Below are 24,956 nucleotides of genomic sequence, written 5' to 3'. Positions count from 1 at the left end.
GGTGCCATTTGAAAATTAACATCTTTGGAATTCTTTATTGTAAATGACACAGGCTGTATGAGGGTTGTGGTCAAGACAGGGTTGTTCAAAGCCTTCGAGTAATGAGTTAAAATATGGGCTACAGTAAATTTAACAATTTCTACGATATCTGTATTTCATTCGCTCTCTCCTCTATTGAATGTGCGGTTGAGTAATCCAACTCAGTCTGCGAATATGAAACTTCACAATCTCTTGAGCCCATTCACTGTCCCCGGCTTCATTTTCACCGACACAAAGTGCTTACGGATGGAGTGAGTTTCTTATCCAGACGATCACAATTTAATTGCAGTATTATTTATAGATATTTTCAGTCCTCTCCACGTTCCTTGCCGCAATCCCTCAACCCTCGGTTTCTCTGTCCTAATTCCCATCTCTCACCCTTCCACATTTTCCATCACACAACACATCAATTTCAGCTTCTGTGGACTGTGCCGAGGATTTTGTCCCCCATCACACCCTCAGTAACACTGTCTCCTGATGGAATTCACAGGATTATTTAGTGGGAAATTAAACTGGATAACTGTAGCAGAGTTTGCACTAAGGGTGTGCAGATGTGAACAAAGTGGGGTTCATATGCTGCTTTGGGGTTGAACAGACTAGGTGGGGTGTTACCCGCTTTTCTCATTAAATTATCATTGTTATTCTGTGACGAGAACTTCAATGGACTTCCGTTTCTAAAAAAAAGATCATCTGTAGGATCTGAGGGAATTTAGAAAAGTGATTTGGGGTGAGGGCTGTACTGGGGGTTGTGTGGTTGTAGAGAAAGGATTTCACCTTTCAGAGTAAGACATTTACCACAGTGTCTTGCCCTTTTCTCCATTCTGACCCCGCTGGAGGAATCTGTAGTTGCGGGACCCAGTGAGCAGTGATCCCTTTCAGCAAACTCACCAACTCTCTGAGTTGTTCTTCATAATGTCCTGTGAAAACTCTCCCTCCAGCAAACATTTTTCCATGTGTCTCACTGTGCGCTGTGTCACGGTGGAACATTTACCTGCTCAAATCCCCGTGGTTCAACAACGACATGACCCTACATAATATCAACATTTGGTGGAAACAGTGGTTTCTTCAATTACCTTTCAGTTTCCTGGGAATCTCCGGTACGGGTCGATGGACCGGAATACAACCTGTTCAGTTTTAAAATAAATTGACACGTTTCAATTCCTCAAATTATAAGTATGTAATGTTTGAATCCAAAATTAAATTAATCTCTGATACTCTCTCACCATGTTCCTGTATTTCCTTCAGTATTTTGTCCAACTTTGGGAAACCATTCCGCATTTTCACAAAGGTTTCCCACATCACCCTCCGGGCGCGGGAGCCTTTCTCCATCACCAGGCTCAGGAGGAGTTTAGAACTGTCCGCCCGCTCTCCCTTATCAGCGAGATCAGAGATTTTCTGTGAAGAGTAACAATGAACATATTGGGGACTGACAGATTCACACAGAGAATGAGAAGTAGATGATGTGCTCTGTAACGGGATCACACTGAGCAGTCACCCGGACGGGTGCTGATCCTGTCTGGACATGGACTGTACATTCCGAGTGCAGAACACACGGAGGGACATTCACCGTGAACCTGGTCCACCAGTCAATGAGATCCTGGCTGGTCTGTGACCGCTTCATTGACGTGGCTCCAAATCCATAAATAATTCCTCACTGGATTCACAGTATAAAACAGAAATCAGAAAATACGATCACAAATTAGGAAAGTCAGGCGGGCTTTTATAACAGAGTGAGCGGTCTCGGAAAAGTTGCAGAAAGACGATGTGATTCATCTCCTCAGTCCGCCAGTGTCCAACATGACAGCGGATTACCGGCTGACACCTGATGCCTTCCCTTTGCCTTTCCCAGTGGAGGTTTATTCAGTGATTACACATTTCAACATGGCAGTATTCCCCGATCCACACTGTTTTCAGTTACAGTTTGTAACACAGTCATCTCCATACAGAACAGAACACACTCGAGCTCCTGTGGTATCCGCTGATAATACCTCAGTTCTCACTGACATCCTGCACTTACGCTTCACGTTCATCCCAAACCCAAACCTCCTGTCATATTTCCATTTAATACTGTAAGCCCACACAACTGTTACCTGCTCAACTCACTCTGAACATTGAGCAGCTACCCACCAGTCCGCGGGGTCTTTACATCCCTTTCTATCACTCGTTCAGATTCACATGTTTGTGATTGTATGTACAGTATTTATTTCCCTGTTGTTCTTTTATCTAATTTAATATCCGATGAGTGAGAGTTCCGACACCCATCAGTCCTGTGATGTGTGAACATTCTCCCATTCTCCCTCCCACTCACCCGATGTTCCTCTCCGGTGAACTGATTCTCGGCCGTTAACGCCAGGCTCACGCCTTGCACCGCTCCTTCCATCGCCTGCTCCAGCCAGTCCCGGTAGAAGTCCGTCAACTTCAGCAGCTGGAAATCATTCCAGCTTGCCAGGAGCTCGGTGATTGCTAAGCTTGAAGCTGTGAAGGAAAATGAGGAGCATTAAAGAAATTACTGACCCCATATTGGGCAGCAGCATTCCCTCTGGAACCTAAAGATCACCAAATGCACTCCTGTATATATATACACACATACGAACGTACATACATACATACATACATACATACATACATACATAGAGGGGGGAAGGGAGGAGTAACGGTTCGGGCCGGAGAGAGGGGGTGGGTAGTTTATGGAAGGAGTTATAGTTCCCCAAGAATATACCTCTCTGTTTTGAAAGGACTGTTTATTGCTGAGAATATAGTAACCATCACCATCATTCTCCTGGTACTGCCCATCACCACGGCTTAGCTCAGGGTTACTGTCTGCCTGCCTGGTCAACCCCTTCCTCAGAAAATCTCTGGGATTTCTCACAAAATGCAGAAGGTTCTCAGCAGGTCAGGCAGCATCTTTGGAGGAGAATAAATAATCAACGTTTCGGGCCAAGGCCCTGATTCGGACTGGAAATGAGGGGACAGAAATTCTAGATACTGCCTTATTGCTTTCTATTCCTCGTGTTCCTCATCCGAAACGTCAACTGTTTATTTATCTGCATGGATGCTGCCTGACGTCGTGAATTCCACCAATATTTTGTGTGACTTTCTGTTGCTCAAAACTTTCAGCATCTGCAGAGTGGTTGCGTTTTGGAATACCTCGCTGTTTTAATGTGTATCACAAACTGTGAGAGGAGCAGGAGCAGACAGTAATTGTACCCCTTCCACGGGTGACTGTTTCCCCCCTAGAAATGTTAACTCTCTCTCATCTCACTGGCCAGTTTTCAGAAATATTTTGTGAATTGCCCATATTGAATAAAACCCAGGCAGAGAGTCAGCAGAGATTAAAATAGATTAAAATAATTCACCAGCAAAACCATGTCCTTTCCTGATGTTACTAGAACTCAGTAGAACTCCTACCATGCCCACTCCTTGAACCATTTTTGCTGCTAGTCTTCAGAATTTGCTGAACTGTAACAAAGCAAATTAACAGGAGGATCAGAAATTAATCAAGACGTAAAGGGGAACACCGTTTTGTATTTAAGCAGAGCCAAACACTTCCGAACATGTTCTATGTTGCGTATCCATGATGCTTTCTGTGGTCGCATCAGTGACGGTGTGGTCAATGCGAAGGGAATCAGTTACATATTTGTGCTTTGTCCTGTGCAGTACACAGCTGGGTAGTGACTGGTGTTAAATTTGTGATTTGTCCTGTGCAGTACACAGCTGTGGAGTGACGGGTGTTATATTTGTGCTTTGTCCAGTGCAGTACACAGCTGTGGAGCGACGGGTGTTATATTTGTGCTTTGTCCAGTGCAGTACACAGCTGGGGATTGACGGGTGTTATATTTGTGCTTTGTCCAGTGAAGTACACAGCTGGGGATTGACTGGTGTTAAATTTGTGCTTTGCCCTGTGCAGTACACAGCTGGGGAGTGATGGGTGTTAAATTTGTGCTTTGTCCAGTGCAGTACACAGCTGGGGAGTGACGGGTGTTATATTTGTGCTTTGTCCACTGCAGTACACAGCTGGGGAGTGACGGGTGTTATATTTGTGCTTTGTCCAGTGCAGTACACAGCTGGGGAGTGACGTTTGTTATATTTGTGCTTTGTCCAGTGCAGTACACAGCTGGGGAGTGACGGGTGTTATATTTGTGCTTTGTCCAGTGTAGTACACAGCTGAGGAGTGACGGGTGTTATATTTGTGCTTTGTCCAGTGCAGTACTCAGCTGGGTAGTGACGGGTGTTATATTTGTGCTTTGTCCAGTGCAGTACACAGCTGGGGATTGATGGGTGTTATATTTGTGTTTTGTCCAGTGCAGTACATAGCTGGGTAGTGACGGGTGTTATATTTGTGCTTTGTCCAGTGCAATACACAGCTGGGGATTGATGGGTGTTATATTTTCTTATTATTATTCACTCAAATACGCCGAACTGACGGTTGAGTGCAGTTCAGATTCAACGCTTCAAGATTGTATGTTTGCTAATAAAGGATAGAATACATATCACCGACTTCTGTAACGATCAGCATTGGAGCTGAGGACACGTCGTGCAAGTATAACAAGTCAGTGGGTGTCTCCAGAAATGGCAACGTGGCTTGGTTAGATTTCACCGCGACATTCTCAACAGATATTTCTGAATCTGCCGATCATTTTAAATATTCTGAGGTACTTAATGAATACTTTCACCAGTGAAAAAGACCTTGGCATTCGTGGGAATGACTTGCAGTGGACTGAAAAGCTTGACTGTATAGACATTAAGAAAGAGGATGTGCTGGAAAATTTGAAAAGCATTAATTAGATAAGTTGCCTGGACCTGATGAGATATGCCCCCCGGCTACTATGGGAAGATTATTGAGACTCCGGCGATTATCTGTCCATTATCAATAGTGTGTTGAGAAGTATCGGAGGATTGGAAGATTGCAAATGCTGTTCCCTTGTTTAAGAGAGGGAATAGAGATAACCCTGTAAATTACAGACCAGTGAGCACGTCCAGTGAGCAAGTTGTTGCAGAAGATTCTGAGAGGAAGGATTTATGAGCATTTGGAGAGATATAATCTGATTAATGGATAGTCAGTGTTGCTTTGTCAAGGGCAGGTCACGCCTTACGAAACATTAAATTATTTAAGGATGGAACAAAAACACACACACATTAATGAAGGTAGAGCAGTAAGGCATTCCATTGCAAGGCTCATTCAGAAAGTAATGAGGCATGGGATCCAAGGGGGCATTGTTTTATGGAACCAGAATTAGCTTTCCCACAGGAGGCAAAGGGAGGTTGCAGATGGTTGGAGTACTGCAGGGAGAATGGTGACCAGTGGTGTTCTACAAGGAACTGTTCTGCTCCTCCTTCTGATTTCTATAAATGACCTGGATGAGGAAGTAGAAGAGTGGGATAGTAAGCTTATCCATGACACAAAAGTTGGTGGTGTTGTGGATAGTCTGGAGGGTTGTGAAAGGTTCCAGCAGGACACCGATAGGATGCAGAACTGGGTTGAAAAGTGGCATATGGAGTTCAAATCGAGATAAGTGTGAAGTGGTTCATTTAGGAAGATCAAATTTGAAGACAGGATAGCATAGTAATGGTAAGACTCTTGGCAGTGTGAAGGATCAGAGAGATCTTGGAGTTTGTGTCCACAAAACGCTCGAAGATTCTACACAGATTAACAGTGTTGTTGAGAACGCGGACGGTGTGATAGCATTCAGCAATTGTGGGATTGAGTTAAAGACCTGCGAAACAATGTTAAAGCTATGTATGACCTTAGTTAGACCGCACTTGGAGTACTGTGTTCATTTCTGGTCACCTCACTAGAGGATGGATGTCGATACTGTAGAGAGAGTGCAGAGGAGATTTACAAGGATGTTCACTGCATTGGACAGCATGTTTTATGAGAATAGGTTGAGTGAACTTGGCCTTTTCTTCTTGCAGCCACGGAGGATGAGGTGACCTGATAGAGGTGCATAAGATGATGAGAGACATTGATCATGTGGATAGACGGAGGTTTTTTGTTTTTTTCCCAAGGGCTGGAATGGCTAACACGAGGGATCATAGAGGGATCATAGGGGTGCTTGGAAGTAGGAGGTACGGGGGATGTCACAGATACTGGTGGGAGCTTGGAATGCACTACCAGCAATGGTGGTTGAGGCGGACACTATAGGGTCCTTTCAGGAACTGGTAGATAGATACATGGAGCTTAGAAATTTAGAGGGCTATGCTGTAGGGCAATTCTAGGTAAATTCTAGAGTAGGTTACATTGTCAGCACAACATTGTGGGCCGAAGGACCTGTCAAGTGCTGTAGGTTTCAATGTTCTATATTTCCATGTTTTATTGTTTTACAGCATTCAATCACAGTGGATTTAATGTGGCTGTCTTGACAGTGATCAACATAAAAATGTCACAACCACGGATTCGGTAGCGCAGTGGATACGGCAACTGTGTTTGTGAATAAGCATGTGTCAACTAATTATTATTCATTAGGTACCAGATAAGTGGGGGGGGGGGGGGGGTCCTGTAGAGACTTCTGCAGACCAGTTCAGGGCATCAGAGAGCATTAGGTCTGAGATTTTTAGAGCACCTGAATTGGTTAATTGTTGCTTCACAACGGTCATTCGTGGTTTGAGAGTTCCTTTTGATTTTTCTCCAGCGAGTCGCTCTTTGTAATGCGGTTTCCTGGTGTTTAAGTTGCTTAAGTTTAGGCTCAGGGATTCTGTGTCAGTTTTGATGTTGAAGCGGATGCCCGATTAGCTCCAATCGGAGGGTCCACATTTTGGGAATGTTTCGTCTCACGATGTCACTTGGTCGAGCTACCTCTCTATAAGCTCTTGTTTCAGTCTCCACATGGAAGTCTTTGGCTCCGATATCGGCAGTGCAGAGCATGGCACTTATCTACCAGTTGGACACGGGTCTGTGGCGCCTCAGGGGCTGCACCTGGAGAGGAAGGCCCTGTCACAACCACCGATTGGGCAGCGCAGTAGATACGGCAATTGCGCTTGTGAATAACCGCGTGCCTGTTAATTACTATTTCATTGTGATTGTATTTAACTCCATACTTGTCATCGTGGTGTTTGTGGAGACATGAACACAGCAATGCTTCGCTGCCTGCTTGCATTCGGCCTGAGAAATTGGACTGTTGGGTCAACTGACTCTGAAGACCAGCAGTATTAGTTTTATATTTAGTTGTTCTTTTCAGCCGCAGTGTCGGCTTGGTTTTCCATTTGAGAGTCTTAGTCAACGGCCCTGTTTGGCCTTGTGTATATAGTTTTATTTTTCCCTGTGATAATGTTTGTATTGAATTCTGTGAGCTATCGACCTGCGTCAGTGTCTCTCACTCCTCACTTGGGCCAATTCCGAACACGGTGACAGCAAATCTCGACCACACGAAGATGGACCCAGCAGCGAGCGGGCAGCTGACATTGGCCCTGAGATTGATTGGTTAGAGTGATACGTCGAGGCAACAATGTACGAACTATTATTTCTGTCTCTAGCGTGACAGAAGGATCTTGGACCCAGGAAACTATCGACCCATGTCTCTTACTCCGCACTTTGGTGATATCCGAACCGGCTGAATAAAAGACTTGTGGAAACATCTCTGAAAAGTGATCTAAATTAACTCTATACACAAAACACAATGTGATTAATTGCTTAAGTATTCATCCTCCTGTAGTATGACACAACCAATCAGCACTGGTGCAGCCAATTGGTTTTATAATTCACATAATTAGTTGAATTGCGTTCTGTTTTTGGACACCTGCGTGCTGTGAAGGTGTATCATTGATTGCAGTAAAACTACAACTGTATCTGGAAGGTCCAACTGTTGGCGAGTCAGAATTCTGGTACAAGCTACACCGTGAAGACAGAAGAACAGTACAAGCAACCCCGTTAAAGGGTAATTGAAAAGCACAAATCAGGAGATTGATACAAGAAATTTACAAGTCACTGAATATCTCTTGGAGTACAATTAAGTTAATCATCAAGAAATGGGTATAAAATGGCACAGCTGTAATTCTGCCTAGAGGAGTTTTCCTCAAAAACCGAGTGACCGTACAAGAAGAGGACTGTTGAGGGAGGCCACCAAGAGACCTATGTGGAGGTGTTACAAACTTCAGTGACTGCGCAGACAAGAACTGTTGCCTGGACACTTCACCAATCACAGCTTTATGGGAGAGTGGCAAAGAGAAAGGCCGTGTTGAAGATAACTCAAATCTTGGCCAGAGTTTGCCAGAAGGCATGTGGGAGACCCTGAAGTTTCTAAGGTGGATGAAACCAGAACTGAGCTTTCTGACCATCAGACTAAATGCTATATTTGATGTAAGCCAAACACTGCACATCATCAAAGTCACACGATCCTTACCATGAAGAATCATGCTTTAGGGTCGTTGCACTGCAGCAGATTCTGAAAGACTTCTACAGGTGGAGGGTAAAAGGTATGCAGGAAAATACCGGGAAATCCTGGAGGAAAACCTGATGTAGTCTGCTGGAGAGCTGCGAGTTGGGAAAGTATTTGATTTGCAGCAAGACAATGGTCTCAAACATAAAGCCAAAGCTATACAGGAAGAGGTTAAAAACAACAAACGTACTGTCCTGGACTGGCCAAGTGTGAGTACTGACCACAATCCAACCGAGTATTTTTGGCTGGACCTGAAAACGGCTGTTCACACACGATTCCCATGCAATATCACAGAGCTTGAGCAATTTTTGTCAAGAAGAATGGGGAAACATTACAGTGTTCTGATGTGCAAAGCTGATAGAGATCTCTCCACACAATACAAACCCGTAATTTCTGCCCAAGTTTGATCTACTAAATATGGACTAGAAAGGAGTGAATACTTATGCAATGTTATATAAATTTCACAAATCCTGTCGGTGATATTAAACCTGTTTTTGATTTTGAGAAGTTTTATCCGACAGTTGTGTAATTTTTTATGTCGGTTATTCATCTTGTGCTAGGTTGTGTTAACCTAAGTGTGCTGGAGTCCACACGGTGTTTTCTAAAAGTTGCTATTTCAATTCGTATTTTTCTTTATAAGTTTTCCACATCAATTTCAGACCGAGATATTATGCCAAATGAATACGTTTATATAAGCAGAGTGAACGTGGTTATTGCCTTTGTTATATTGTTATTATTCAGCTTTGCTTGGCAGACTTTCTTTAGCCCTGAAGTAAATTATGTTGAATAAATTCTCTTTATCACACGGTGATCTATCTTCTTTGCTTGTTGATATCCTAAATATACTTGTATGTTTCATATTCATCTATCTGCTATATTGAATCCTGATGCTCTGTCATATACTACTAGCACTCCAGCTCCCTTCGTAATGTTTATGTTCTATACTTTTCTCATCTAAAGCTAATGTTTATATCTTTGGAAATTAGTTCCATTATTTGAATTAATTGTTTTAGCTTTACAGATGCAAGAGCTAGTTTTTTCAAATCATTCTGTACAGCAGATGAGTCAAGCTATAATTCATTTGCTGTTTTTTTTTGTCTTGGTTTGATACCTGATTTTTCTCCGATTCGGTAAATTAGAGAGCGGGTTTAAAGCCAGACAAGACCGCAGCAGGCTTAGCGTTTCGTTCTGGAAAATGCGTACATTTATTTTGATTACAGTTGTTTTTTTTCCCCCATTGCGGTTGTTAGTAGGTGATTATTGTACGCCAATGCTTCATCAGATGTAAATATTTCACAGGTATTGGGTGTATATATTAGAAAGTTTTATTAATCACGAGTCAGGGACAGAATCAAATGTTCAAATGTTTTTTGAATGTCAATATAAAAGCACAGAAGATTTCTGTTTTTCCTCCAGGCTTGATATAGAATTACATCATTTATTATCATTTGTTCCTTAAATCAGATTGCAAAAATGCTAATGTAACTCCTTTATTTAAAAAGGGCAATAGACAGAAGGCTGGGAATTATAGGCCAGTTAGCCTAACATCTGTTGTTGGCAAAATGTTGGAATCGATAATTAAGGAAACAGTAACAGGGCATTTGGATAAACATAGCTTAATAGGACAAAGTCAGCATGGCTTTACAAAAGGGAAGTCATGTTTGACAAATTTGTTGGAGTTCTTTGAGGGCATAACATATAGGGTAGATAAAAGGGAACCAGTGGATGTGGTGTATTTGGACTTCCAAAAGGCATTTGACAAGGTGCCACACCAAAGATTATTACTTAAAGTAAAAAAATCATGGGATTGGGGATAATATTCTGGCATGGGTGGAGGATTGGCTTTCTAACAGAAAACAGAGAGTTGGGATAAATGTTTTATTCTCAGACTGGCAGTTAGTGACTAGTGGTGTTCCACAAGGGTCGGTGTTGGGAAGTCAACTCTTTAAAATCTATATTAATGATTTGGAGAAAGGGACTAAGTGCAACGTATCGAAATTTGCTGATGACACAAAGATGGGAGGGAGTGTAATGAGTGCGGAGGACATTGAAACCCTGCAGGGGGACATAGATAGGCTGAGTGATTGGGCAGACATTTGGCAGATGAAATATAATACTGACAAGTGTGAGGTCTTGCACTTTGGCAGGAAAAATAATAGAGCAACTTATTATCTAAATGGAGAGAAACTGGAAAGTGCTTCTGTGCAAAGCAATCTGGGGTTCCTGGTGCAGGAAACACAAAAAGTTAGTATGCAAGTGCAGCAGGTGGTCAAGAAGGCCAATGGAATGCTGGCTTTTATTGCTAGGGGGATGGAGTATAAGAACAGGGAGGTCTTACTGCAGTTGTACCGGGTATTGGTGAGACCACACCTGGAGTACTTCGTGCAGTTATTGTGTCCATATTTAAGAAAGGACACACTGGCTCTCGAGGCAGTGCAGAGAAGGTTCACTAAGTTAATTCCGGGGATGGGTGGGTTGATGTATGATGAGAGGTTGAGTAGATTGGGACTCTACTCATTGGAGTTCCGAAGAATGAGAGGCGATCTTATTGAAACATATAAGATTGTGAAGGGGCTTGATCGGGTGGATGCGGGGAGAATGTTCCCAATGATGGGTGAAACTAGGACTAGGGGGCATAATCTTAAAATAAGGGGATGCCGTTCCAGGACTGAGATGCGGAGAAATCTCTTCACTCAGAGGGTAGTGGGGCTGTGGAATTTACTGCCCCAGAGAGCTGTGGAAGCTACTGCACTCAATAAATTCAAAACGGAGATAGACATTTTCCTGGATAAAAATGGCATTAGGGGACACGGTGAGCGAGCAGGTAAGTGGACATGAGGTTAGGTTTAGATCAGCCATGTGATCTCCTGGACCAGTTTTCGATAGCCTGGATGGGTCGGAGAGGAATTTTCCAGATTCTTTCTCCTCAATTGGCAACTCGGTTTTTTTCCCCGGGTGATCACATGGGTTTGGGCGGGATGAATAATAAAATAAAATGGGCGGCATGGTGCCCTGTTGGTTGGCACTGTTACCTTGTGGGATTCGGTGAAAACTAGAGTTAAGATTGGATCAGTCATGATCTTGTTGAATGGCGGAGCAGGCTTGAGGGGCCGATTGGCCTACTCCTGCTCCTATCTCTTATGTTCTTATGTAAATCCCTTCATAACCTAACAGTATATTTTCTGCCCTTCTGTAAGTATACTCGGGTTATCTCAATGACTAGTTATTAGTTGCAACATGCACGAAGTTATAATTTTATATATAAGATTGTCTTATTATTAATAAGAGTGAATCCTAACATAGTTGCTGACCATCAGTAGTCTTATAAATGCAGAATTAAATCTGTCCTTGAAGCTGGTAGTACATGCATTCAGCCTTTTATATCTGCCCCATGAGAGTATGAAAGAGAGAATGTTAGAGTGGTTTATGGTTCAGCTGCAAGGCTTTGGGCAGGTGAAGAAGCATCTTGCTAACTTGATTGAGTTCTTCCAGGAAGTGACAAAGCTGATGCATGAAGTTGCACAGTGGATCTTGCCTACTTGGATATTAGGCGGGTGTTTGACAAGGTCCCACATGGGAGTCTCATACAGAAAATTAACATGCTTGACCTTTTGGATTCATAGTCACCTTCCCCTTAGCAGACATATAGTAGTGAGGCTTAACCTGGCTGGCGATCTTTGACCAGTCATGTTCCACAAGGAACCACACTGGGATCGGTCATGTACACACATATGTCCTTTTCCCCAAGACTGTCCGCAAAACCTACCCAACAATGCTTTACCAGAAGGACTGCTTTGCCAGAAACGAACCACTCCAAATCCACCCACTCACCTATTTCAATTTAGGATGGGAGCAAATGCTGGGGCTGTCAACGAGAGTGGCCTCTCAGAGATGCTCTCTCCATCCTGGCGAAAACATTTCCCTTAATTCGTATCCCAGAAATGCTCTCTTCATCTGGACAGTTGCATTTCCTCCGATACACATCCTGGAAATTCTTGAAACATGTAGTACGTTTACTGTAGTGGGATCACAGGTGCCCCACTACCATAAGTACCACACCCATACATTTCTCCTCTCCTCTAACCAATCTCTATACTTATAACCCTCCAACAAAGCCTCACATTTACCCTTCCCCGTACTACATTCTGTGAACACATCACTCTCACATTTGACTCACCCACTCCTTGTTGGGGACTTGACAATTGCATGTTTGATGAGCTGCCGAGCTGACAGGCAGTCGCCTCACTTGTGCTAGTTCCGGGGTCCTGATTGGTGTCTCTGACGTCACTGTCTCTGGGCTGAATTTGCTCTCCTTCCTTTGTGGCCGGACGGCATTCAACTGGGACATCGCTCTTAATCTGGCCCTGCTTTGGTGCATTGTTTCCGGTGCCCCGATCATCTTCACTCGATGAGCTGTCTAGTGACAAACTCTTCAGTAATTTCCGGACCTGATTTAATTTCCCATCTGAAATAAATGACGAATTACAAGTTATACTAGAGTGATTCAGAGCTCAGCAAAACAAGGATGTACAATGGGTGGCTACAATAAGATCATAAGACATAGGTACAGAATTAGGCCATTTAGCCCATCGAATCTGCTCCGCCATTCAATTATGGCTGATCCTTTTTTACCCTCCTCAACCGCAGTTCTCGGCCTTCTTCCCGTAACCTATGATTCCGTCTCCAATCAATAATCTCCAGGACTCTGCCTTAAATACACCCATCCACAGCTGCTTGTGGTAACAAATTCCACAACTTCACCACCCTCTGGCTAGAGAAATTTCTCCCCATCTCTGTTTAAATGGATGATCCTCTATCCTTCCGCTGTGTCCTCTTATCCTGGACTTCCCCACCATGGGAAACATCTTTCAACATCTACTCTGTCTAGCCTTTTCAACATTCGAAAGTGTTCATTGAGATCCCTCACCCCCTCATCCTTCTAAATTCCAGCGAGAACAGACACAGAGCCACCAATCAATGGAGCCGAGACTCCGGGTGATCAGATTTGGAGTGAACTGTGTAGGTGAATGTGAATCGCACTTCCTGCTAGGTGACCATCCCAATAAGCCGGTGACCAGACACATCCACTCCCAGATACAGAACAGGATAGACACAATAATACTGATCACTGGCTATGCAGTAGTTGAACACACTGATAACCAGAGGAGCTTAATGGAATGGTGTCAGTTGCTACTGGGAAATATCACTGGGATTATTTTCCACAAGCAAATTCTCCCTGGATCACAAACTGTTCAGTCACCAGCGTCACACACAGATCAGCCTCCGGATTACACCCTGTCAGATCCCCTGAATCACATACTCTCCGTCTGCTGTGTCAAAGTGTCCTGTCCCCTGGGTCACAGACTGACCATTACCTCGAGGCGCACGCTGTCCTGTCCCCTGGGTCTCAGACTGACCATTACATCGAGGCGCACGCTGTCCTGTTCCCTGGGTCACAGACTGACCATTACCTCGATACGCACGCTGTCCTGTCCCCTGGGTCACAGACTGACCATTACATCGATACGCACCCTGTCCTGTCCCCTGGGTCACAGACTGACCATTACCTCGAGGCGCATGCTGTCCTGTCCCCTGGGTCACAGACTGACCATTACCTAGATACGCACACTGTCCTGTCCCCTGGGTCACAGACTGACCATTACCTCGAGGCGCATGCTGTCCTGTCCCCTGGGTCACAGACTGACCATTACATCGATACGCACACTGTCCTGTCCCCTGGGTCACAGACTGACCATTACCTCGAGGCGCATGCTGTCCTGTCCCCTGGGTCACAGACTGACCATTACTTAGATACGCACACTGTCCTGTCCCCTGGGTCACAGACTGACCATTACCTCGAGGCGCACGGTGTCCTGTCCCCTGGGTCACAGACTGACCATTACCTCGATACGCACCGTGTCCTGTCCCCTGGGTCACAGACTGACCATTACCTCGGGGCGCACGCTGTCCCTTCCACAGGGTCACACACAGATCAGCGACCGGATTGCAGGAGACAATGCGCCGAGTGGACATTTAGCAGGTTTGCCATCATTAGCTGCAGAGCAGAATACAGGCGCAGAAATCTCTTGTGACAAGGTTATAAACTGTTTGTTGGACCAGTTGAAATGGCCTGTACAGTTCTGGTACCAATACTACAGGAAGGGTGTATTAGTACTTGACAGATTGCAGATTGAATATTCTATTTACAAAAGGTTGAATCAGATGAGAACATTTTCTGACTCAGAGAAAATCATTTGAGCATATCAGCATTGAAGCTCTTTAAACGTCTTTTGAGAAAATGACGTTCACCATTTGTCCACAGCCTAGACTTTCACTGGGGTGTTAAAACACCGAAACACACCACAAATTTACCTACGATGAGCTGTCTCCTGATCGTCAGAAATTCTGAACGTTGGCAATGTTCTCGGCTCGGCTACAGAAAACAGATATCGGAAACTCCCATCATCTCCTTTGCGGAGCCGTCAACAAAACCAAGGGGAAGTTGACAGCTATCCGACCAAAACCTGAAATGCCGTGTTATCACACAATCTCTGAAATCCCGGAAATGCTTCAATCATCTGGCTCTGAATTTTATAAATGAAAGTTCGAGATGTCTTTCACCTCTGAACAGGCCCTGATGAGCAACAATCCCTGAACCTGGACTTTAACGTACCAAACAGCACATTTTTGTCTGTGTTTTACTCTCAGCCACCGGATTCAGGACACCCTGCTGCTTCTAGTCAGGTGAAGCTTTGCACGGTGATCTGAGCAATTCCACCATTACCGGTGTCAGGACCCTGCACTGGAACTGTTAGATTGATCGATCACTGAAGACCTCTTTACAATGGAATTCAATGACCCTGTTCGATAAAACTTTTCAATGCCCGTTAGCATTTGTGTAAGTTACTTCATCTGATCTATTGTGCACAAACACGATGGAAGTTTAATTATAAAGATCCCAGTGATCATACCTGCAGCCATTTTGATTCCGACTGACGATTCCCGGTTGTTGTTTTCTTGTTTACTCTTTGTTCCCGGTGTAGAAAAGCTCCACCTGCGGGTGATGGTCTGAATTACAGACAAGCAGATAGTGAGTCAGAGACACGATGACGTTATAAATATGACAGAGCCTACATCCCCTGTATCAGAACAGGAGTTGGCTTAAGGACCAACCATTCCCCTTTTCCATCAACTTCCACGCCATGTCTGTATGTCTGTCCAGTGATATCTGGTGCATCCTTCTGACAGAGTCACACAGCAACAGAGTACAGATACAGACCCTTCAGCTGAATTAGAAAGTGCTAACCACATTGCCCACAGAGATAATCCTAATTTTCTGTTTTGAACCCATTTCCCTCCTTGTCTCCTCACTCCATCTTCACATCCCAACGGCTTCTGGAATTATACAATTGTGTTGCCTCATCCACTTCCTCTGACAGGTCCCTCCACATCATCACAAAACTCTGCGTGAAACGCATGCTGCTCGTGTTGATTTTGCAATCTGTTTACTATTGCTTTACCCATTCAGATCCCCTGTAAACTACGATAATCTTCATCATGAACACCATCTATTAATTTTGTGTCATCAGTGAACTTACTGGTCAAGCCTTGTGCATTTGTATTCAAATCATTGCTATCAAATAACGAATATCAAATGTCCCAACTTGTAACCTTGTGGTCCTTCTTCAAGGAAAAACCTTCAACCATCCCTCTTTGCTTACTACCTTCAAGGCACTCTTGAATCCATCTAACTTTCTCTCCCTGGACCGGATGTGAACTTATCTTCCAGACCGAGCTTTCATGTGGCACCTTGTCAAAGGCTTTACTGTAGTTCAATGTACAACATCCACTCCCGCACCCTCATTGACACTTATCTTCAAAAAACTTAAGAGGTCATGTTAAGCACAATTTTACATGCACAATGCTATGGTGTCTCCTGATCAGTCTCTGTCGATCCAAATGTCGGTGCATGACTGTCACATATTGTGGAAAGTTATTTCTGGTAACTCCCCTACCCTTTTCGCCACTCACCATCAAAACGCCGAAGTGGCAACCCGTAGTAAGATAATATTTCTCCAAATGCTCAAAATTCCTCTTCCCAAGTAACCATTCCAAGAGTTTGCCCAGCACCGATGTGACGCTCACTGGTCTGTAATCCCCAGGATTATATATATTACGTTTATTGAATTATAGAACAAGATATGCCATCCTCTAATGATTACTACGCCTGTGGCCAGAGAGGACACAAAGATCATTGCCAATGTCCTTGTAAACTCCTCTTTCACTTCCTGTCGTAAAGTGGTATATATTGGATGCTTCAACAACACCTCTTTCTGAACGCTGCCATGCTACTATGCTACGTCACAATCACTGTCCATCTCATTGGTAACTCTGAAACAAAGCAGTCATTAAGCACCTCACCTGTCACCGTATCATCCGGCATGTTTCCACCTTTGCTCCTGAGTAGTCCTACCCTCAATCTATTCACCCTCCTCTTCTTCACCCACATGTAGAACGCCTTGCGCTTTCCTTCATCCTACTTCCCAAGAACTTCTCAAGTTCACTTTGACCTCTAAGTCAGTTCTTACGCTACTTGAATGTTGCTTCCTTTTTCCACTTGCCTAAATGTTTTAATCTCTTGTGAACCAAGTTTCATTTCTCTGAACATTTTTTCCCTTTCTGAAGCGACCTTCACAGTTCCATTGTACATTTGACTGTGAAAATGTTTTCTCAATTTGGAGTGATTGCAACTGGGTTTGACAGAAGTATAACTGGTACTTCTGGGCACATTCAGTCTCACTCCAACTATTTCCTACCTTCCTTTATACAGGTATGTGATGTCTAAAGGACGAGAACTTGAGTGAATGAGACTCACCAAACTTTCTCCAGACTGAATGAAGGAAAATTCTGAGCCATCAGGGTTCAATCCAGCAGTGCTCTCAGTCTTCGGCTGTTCTTCAGTTGTTCTTTGTTTCCAGTTCTTTTCTTCCAACAAATCCCTCAGCGCAGATCTAATTTTAATCAGAGATAACGAAGCACGGTAACAATACAAATAAGAAAAAAACAAAACTCATTGGAATTTAAATGTTGAACACAAATATAATGATCCGTGTAACGAAATCTGTAACTGTCCTGCACATCTTACAAAACCTGACACGGGATATAAAAGAACACACACAAAAAGCTTCAGCAATCTGTTCTGCACCCTCTGCAGCTGGAATGTTTGCATGACAGGTTTTTTCACTGCACCTCGGTACATGAGAATAATAAACGAGTCCCCACATTAATTGTGTGGCAATATTAGACAGACCGAGCTTCTGCTCTGGAACTTCTGTGGAGAGAATTCGCTGAAGTGTACAAATGTTTGAGAAGCCCGAAAAAATAGAAAGGATTCCTTCTTGCATTAATAAGGTTATATACCTGGAGACATTTGCTGCACTTCGGCAATCTGTAACAGTGGAATGGAGTCAAGGAAAAAAGAAAGCCCACCTACAGTGCGAGGGCGTGACATCTACGGATCTCACTCCCTGATCTGAACGGAAGAAAGATTAAACTGCACAACCACGAGAAACAAACCCTCGGACGAAAGGAACCGCACACATGACGTCAGATGGGCCAAATGGCCTAATTCTGTTCCACTATTTTATGGCTTTGTTTGGGGGCGCCAGAGTGACGTCAGTGTGAGTGACAGCTTGCATTCAAAAGCTGGTTAGTGGAGGTTTTAATGATTTCAGTGGAAGAACGAAGGAAACTTAACGGGTTTCATCACTGAATCCAATATTTTGTGATGTAAAGTCCCTTGCCAGTTGCCCTGCTCTGCCAGGTTGTCCGTAGAGTGGGCGCTGTGGTACCTGTCTCGAGTTGGGTCACAAAATCCAGAATGTTTCTGGGGAAGCGTTTCCTGGGTGATCTGATTTGAGATGGCTCAGTCCGTGCAGTGTCTCGTTGTTTAGTATTTTCATAACAACCGTTTTATTACTGTCAACCGGAACTGCCAGCAGGGGAAACACAGATTCGTATCAGGTAACAGAAGACCTCTCGTCCCTGCTGTCCTTGCCTCCCAGTAATCCAAACCACCCCGACAGTGAGCGAATCATTCAGACAGCTGATCGCTAACAGGAATTTATTTCTTGGTCGTTAAAGTTCGCCCAGAGTCGGTTGGATGGAGTTGATGTGAAATTTGGAGGATGTCACAGCGAATGAACCGACACCCGAACGCTCTGTGTTGTCCCTCCGACGTCCTGCCACAGGTGGCGCGGCGGAGATCTCCTGCAGATCAGAGCACAGTGCCGAACCCAGCGGATGCCGGCGGTTCTCCTCATCGGGCGGCGGTGAGGAAGTGGCTGATCTCGGGTTTGTGTAATTCGAAGGTCGGTTGCCGTGGGTAAGTGCCGGGACTGAATCAGTCATCTGGGGTGTCCGGGGTCGCCAGTGCTGCAGGCCTGGTTTCAGTTTTCTGCCCGAGCCGGGAATATACGATCAGTTAGTTATGATACCCAAGTTCAGAGTGTGGATGTGGGTGAAGGGAATCTGTCCATGGGTTCGATTGTGGGGTGAACGATGGGAAGGATGTGCGGCTATTGGCGAGGTGGGGGGAGGTTGGGGGCTTACGGATTATCGGATGCAGCGTACCGAGAAGGATGGGTCCCGAGGTAAATAACGGAGGACCTTTCTCTTTAGATCAGACATGATACGCGTCCTTTCAGGAAGCAGCAAGTTCCTCTTTATATTTGTTACTGTCTAATCTTGCTGTTAACATTGAGTTTGTTACTGGGCCCCAGAGTCTGCAAACAGATTATTGTTAGGAATTATTATTAGGAATTAGGAATTGTTAGGATTATTGTTATTGTTATTGTTGGCGGTGAGAAGTTGTTGCTTGGACTTGAGTTCCGTGGTTTGTGGTGTTCCCAGGGTTACACCCATTCCTATTTGTCGTGTATATCGATAATTTGGTTGAGAAGGTTCAGGATATGGTTCGTAAGTCGGCACAAATTAAATTCAAGCAATTATATTTCTGAAAGACAGCAAGTATAAACAAACCACTCTCATTCCCGCTCCCCACTCAGAACTGACCGAAAACTACTTCAAACACACACAAAAGCTTGAAATGAGCAAACACTGAGGGAATGTGAGTGGCTTTAAAGAGTTGGGCTGCTGAAAGCACATTACCAGACCTGGAGTGATTGCAGCTGGGTCTGACAGAGGAATAACTGGCACATTCCGTCTCATTCCAACTGTTTCCTACCTTCCTTTGTATAGATATGTAATGTCTAAAGGACCAGTGTTTGACTAAATGAGACTCACCAAACTTTCTGCTGACCGAATCAATGGAAACCCTGAGTCAGATGGGTTCGCCCCAGTTGATGCTCTCAGTCCTCGGGCTGGTTCACTTGTTGCTGTTCCCTCGTCTTCAGTCGTGCTTTGCCTCCAGTTGTGGGCTTTTCTTCCAATAAATCTCTCACCACTTTAACTAGAGAGATAATAAAGCACATTAACAATACAAATGAGAAAAATATTTCTGTTTATCGAAGTTTAAATGTTGAAGACAAATATAACGATCTCAAAGAACACATCTTAAATTTCCCCTCGCACTTCCCAATGCCTGATATGGGATACGAAGGAGTCATCGTTCAGTTATGGTCAGACACAAGATGTAGGTGGAGCATTAGATGATTCAGTCCATCGAGTCTGTTCCACCATTCAAACATGATTTTTATTCCAACATCATATTCCTGCCTTCATTCTGCAACCCTGAAGCTACTGAGCAAACACGAACATATTAAAATCTGCCATAAATATACGCAAAGGGCAGCCTCCACCCCTATCTGCGGCAACAGTTTCCACACAGCAGCCATCCTTCGGCTGAAGAGATTTTTCTCAAGCAAGGCTGCAGGCCCGGGTGGTGTCAGCCCCAGGGTGCTCAAAGCCTGTGCCCCCCAGCTATGTGGGGTAATTTACCATGTCTTCAACCTGAGCCTGAGTCTACGGAGGGTTCCTGTGCTGTGGAAGATATCCTGCTTTGTTCCTGTATCGAAGACGCCGCGCCCCAGTGGCTCCAATGACTACAGACCGGTGGCACTGACCTCCCACATCATGAAGACCCTGCAGAGACTTGTTCTGGAGCAGCTCCAGCCTGTAGTTAGGCCACACTTAGACCACCTCCAGATTGCCTATCAGCCCCGACTAGGAGTTGAGGATGCCATTGTCTACCTGCTGAACCGTGTCTACGCCCACCTGGAGAAGCCGGCGAGCACTGTGAGGGTCATGTTTTTAACTTCTCCAGTGCGTTCAACACCATCTGCCCTGCTCTGCTGGGTGAGAAGCTGACAGTGATGCAAGTGGATGCTTCCCTCGTGTCATGGATTATTGATTACCTGACTGGCAGACCACAGTATGGGTTATTTTCACCATCTACACCTCGGACTTCAACTACTGCACAGATTCTTGCCATCTTCAGAGGTTTTCTGATGACTCTGCCATAGTTGGATGCATCAGCAAGGGAGATGAGGCTGAGTTCAAGGCTACGGTGGGAAACTTTGTCACATGGTGCGAGCAGAATCATCTGCAGCTTACTGTGAAAAAAAAAACTAAGGAGCTGGTGGTGGACCTGAGGAGCGTCAAGGGGATGTACCTGGGGATACGAATTGATAATAAACTGGACTGGACAAAGAACACTGAGGCTGTCTACAAGAAGGGTCAGAGCCGTCTCTATTTCCTGAGGAGACTGAGGTCCTTTAACATCTGCCGGACGATGCTGAGGATGTTCTACGAGGCTGTGGTGGCCAGTGCTATCATGTTTGCTGTTGTGTGCTGGGGCAGCAGGCTGAAGGTAGCAGACACCAACAGAATTAACAAACTCATTCTTAAGGCCAGTGATGTTGTGAGGGTGGTACTGGACTCTCAGACAGTGGTGTCTGAAAAGAGGATGCTGTCCAACTTGCATGCCATCTTGGACAATGACTCCCATCCACTCCATAATGTACTGGTTAGGCACAGGAGTACATTCAGCCAGAGACTCATTCCACCGAGATGCAACACTGAGCGTCATAGGAAGTCATTCCTGCTTTTGGCCATCATACTTTACTACTCGTCCCTCGGAGTGTCAGACACTCCGAGCCAAAAGGCTGGTCCTGGACTTATTTCCACTGGCATAATTTATTTACTATTATTTAATTATTTCTGGTTTTATTTTGCTATATCTCTACTCTATTCTTGGTTGGTGCAACTGTAACGAAACAATTTCCCTTGGGATCAATAAAGTATGTCTGTCTGTCTGTCTGTCATCACAATTTTAAAGGTAGGCGTCTTTATCCTAAGACTGTGCTCTCAGATCACAGACTCTCTGTCTAATGGAAACATCCTCTCCGTCCACTGTATCCCGGCTTTTCAGCATTCGGTATGTTTGCTTAACCATACATCCCTCCATCACCCCCACCGTCCCTCCGAACTCCATCGAGCCCAGGTCCAGACCCATCAAATGCTCCTCACACATAAAGCCGATCATTCCTGAGATCATTCATGTGGACCTTGTTTAGCAACAACTGCACTGAACAGATTCCCAGGAACAACAGGGAAATTGGTACCAGAACAATTTAGTGCGAAAAGTTGTGGTTTGTTTACTGTACTACTATCACAGCACGAACTATTTCCATTCCCAGGTTAAATCAGGTCCATTTCAGGAAATATAAACCAGTCCAGGGTGAATGTAATAAAAGGAAACTGGACTTATCAGGAACACTCAGCAGGTAAGGAACAGCTGTGAGGAGAGGAACAAATTTGACGATTCATGTTTACACCTTTCGTCAGAATGACTTCAAGCCTTTTCAGTTTTTACTGCAGATCTCCAGCATATTGAGTTTCTGTGAGATTTCCACTGCCTTGCAGACGTGTGACAGTGAGGGGGAATTTACAAACACGGTTTGAACAATGAACCCACAGACCAGAAATACTCGCTCAACACCTCATAAACCTGGGCAAGTTGACTCCCCAGGTCCATTTTACTTGATCTAAAGCTATGATATCCCATGACCCAAACTCACAGGGTCACACAGCTGAACCTGTCACTTACCGAGCCAGAAGCCTCGCACATCGTCCTCACATCTCACAGCAAGTGGTGTATTCAGTGATATACCCTCAACCAATGTCCAGATGCCCGAGACTTCTGATTCATTTGGAAGGAGGAACATCGTGTCCTATCTGTATAAGTACTAAGGATTACAGCCCAAACCGCAACTCTAGGACTCCTTGTTACCGGTATAATGATGCAGTGTTTCTGCCAATCAGAGTTCAGAAACTAACACTCCATCAACCTATGGCCGAACGGGAACCTTATGATCATCTAACTGGACCAATGATCGGGCTGGATAACCTGGGCGTGAGTCACCAAATACCGGGGATACGTTTCACATTGTCTCCGGCAGCTAATCTGAACTCAATTTATCATTAACTTATTGATTAAAGAGGTCTGGCCCAGCACAATTGGCCATCACATTTCCTGTAAGCTAACAGGAATAAAACGCTTTTAATATAAAATTGAAATAATAGTGCTGGAAACTCGTTTCTTCAGATTAGATTTGTCGAAAGAGAAACTTTGGAAGTCCCAGTATCTGAACTGGAACAGTCCAAGATGCTGCCCGATCTGCTGAACGTGTCCATTATTCTCTCTTTTTACTTTAAATGATGCACAACTATTGACTGATTACAAGATGTTTGTGACGGCCTGAACAAAGTCGCACAAATGTAAGTCCCACATTCATTACTTTTCTCGTCATTTCAACATAGGGAGAAATCCGTCGATAGAGTCAGTGCTCATAACATCTACACTACCCCACTATCAGTCTGTTACATCTGCTTCCGAGGCCCATGTCTCTCACTGAGTGACCGTGACCAGAGAGCGATAAAAATGAGCACCACTCCCTGCAAGTCACATGGGCTGTTACCCTGGCAACAGAGAAAGTGGCTCTCCAAAAATGACAAAAATAAAATGAAATAACAGACTCACTTTAAATGTTGTCAAGATTAACACTTTGACATTTCGTAACGTTGAAACTAAAATTGTAATTATTGATGCGATACAGACTGTCATTGAGGTGGTGGGATAGAGAATGGACAGAGTCTGAACAAGATGATTAATATATATCATTGGGATGATGGGTTACAGGCTGGACAGAGTTTAAACAAGATGCGTGGGGAATGAGCAGATGGAACCAGATGGGAAAAGGGATCATCATTAGTTTTCTCTTCATTCCAACACAGGAATTATTCAGTACACACAGTCAATGCTCACAACATCCTCCTCACCCCTTTATCAGTCTGTTACATCTGCTCCTGACGCCACTAACTCTCACTGAGCAACGGTGACTAGAGCGCGATAAAAATGTTTACCACTCCGTACCGGTCACATGGGCTGTTATCCTGGCAGTGCAGAAAGCGGCTCTCCAAAAATGACCGAAAATGTAAACAACAGGGTCAGTTTTAAACGCTGTGAGTCTCGTTATGACAATATTAACATCATTCAATATTACATGTACTTGTTCAAAATAAGTCTGTGAACGGTGGCTTTCATTAATTGGTGAGAACCCCCCCCCCCCCCCGTACAGCAATAACTTCAAGCAAATGCTTCCGTTAACTGCTGATCTTCCTGCACATCGGCTTGGAAGAATTTTATGTCATTCCGCCTTACAAAACTGCTTCGACGGAACTGCTGCTTCGAGGTAGGATTCCTCGAAGGAACTGCTGCTTTAGCCCATTCCGCAACATTCCTATGGGATTAACGTTAGGACTTTGACTAGGCCATTCTAATTTTCTTTTGTAATTATTCTATTATTGATTTACTCTTGTCTTCTGGATCATTGTCTTGTTGCGTTATCCAACCTCAATTAAACTTCAGTTGACAGAGTGCTACGCTGACATTCTCCCGTAAAATGACTTGATATAAAATTAACACACAGCTATTTTATAACGTTGAAACTAAAATTGTAATGTTTGCCTTTACCTTACCTCAGGCTGCATTTAATAAATCCTCTGCTATTTCTAGTTAATAAACACCGATAGTGAGGCAAAATAATTCACAATGAGGCGACAGTAGTAGTTTCAATGATTACAGTCCAAACGGCAACTCTCCAAGGACTCGTTGCTACCGGTAATATGATGCAGTGTTTCGGCCAATCAGATTTCAAAAACTAACACTGCGTCAACTTATGGCAGGATGGGAACCTGATGGTCATCTGACTGGACCAATGATCAGGCTGGAAAACCTGGGCGTGAGTCACCAGATACCGGGGATACGTTTCACATTGTCCCCTGCAACTAAACCGTATTCAATTTATCACGATCTTTTTGTTAAATCAGGTCTTGCCCAGCACAACTGGTCATCACATTTCCTGCAGGCTAACAGGAATAAAATGCTTTTAATATAAAATTGAAATAATAGTGCTGGAAACGCGTTTCATCAGATTAGATTTGTCGAAAGAGAAACTGTGGAAGACCCAGTATCTGAACTGAGACTGTCCAAGTTGCTGCCCGATCTGCTGAACGTTTCCAGCT

General features: G+C 44.2%; 1 protein-coding gene across 3 annotated transcripts in view; it reads right to left on the bottom strand.

Annotated features, from left to right (window-relative positions):
- Positions 1-24,523, bottom strand: part of LOC140723146 (NACHT, LRR and PYD domains-containing protein 3-like) — a 37,816-nt gene extending 13,293 nt beyond the window's left edge. Inside the window, exons 1-9 of one of the 3 annotated variants that reach the window (XM_073037773.1) lie at positions 24,411-24,523; positions 19,716-19,881; positions 17,287-17,422; positions 15,383-15,479; positions 12,589-12,876; positions 3,448-3,498; positions 2,348-2,514; positions 1,263-1,434; positions 1,113-1,163 (exon numbers count right to left, since the gene is read on the bottom strand). In XM_073037773.1, coding sequence (XP_072893874.1) covers positions 1,113-1,163; positions 1,263-1,434; positions 2,348-2,514; positions 3,448-3,498; positions 12,589-12,876; positions 15,383-15,392 — 739 coding nt within the window. In that variant the 5' untranslated portion in view covers positions 15,393-15,479; positions 17,287-17,422; positions 19,716-19,881; positions 24,411-24,523. Of the gene's footprint in view, positions 1-1,112; positions 1,164-1,262; positions 1,435-2,347; positions 2,515-3,447; positions 3,499-12,588; positions 12,877-15,382; positions 15,480-17,286; positions 17,423-19,715; positions 19,882-24,405 lie in introns of all 3 variants that reach the window. The other 2 variants (XM_073037774.1, XM_073037775.1) reach the window with 2 other exon arrangements.
- Between the last annotated feature and the right edge of the window lie 433 nt (positions 24,524-24,956).

The sequence above is a fragment of the Hemitrygon akajei genome, unplaced genomic scaffold (genome assembly GCF_048418815.1).
Source record: "Hemitrygon akajei unplaced genomic scaffold, sHemAka1.3 Scf000102, whole genome shotgun sequence".
Classification (NCBI taxonomy): Eukaryota; Metazoa; Chordata; class Chondrichthyes; order Myliobatiformes; family Dasyatidae; genus Hemitrygon; species Hemitrygon akajei.
This window is presented reverse-complemented; position numbering and strand designations above follow the sequence as displayed.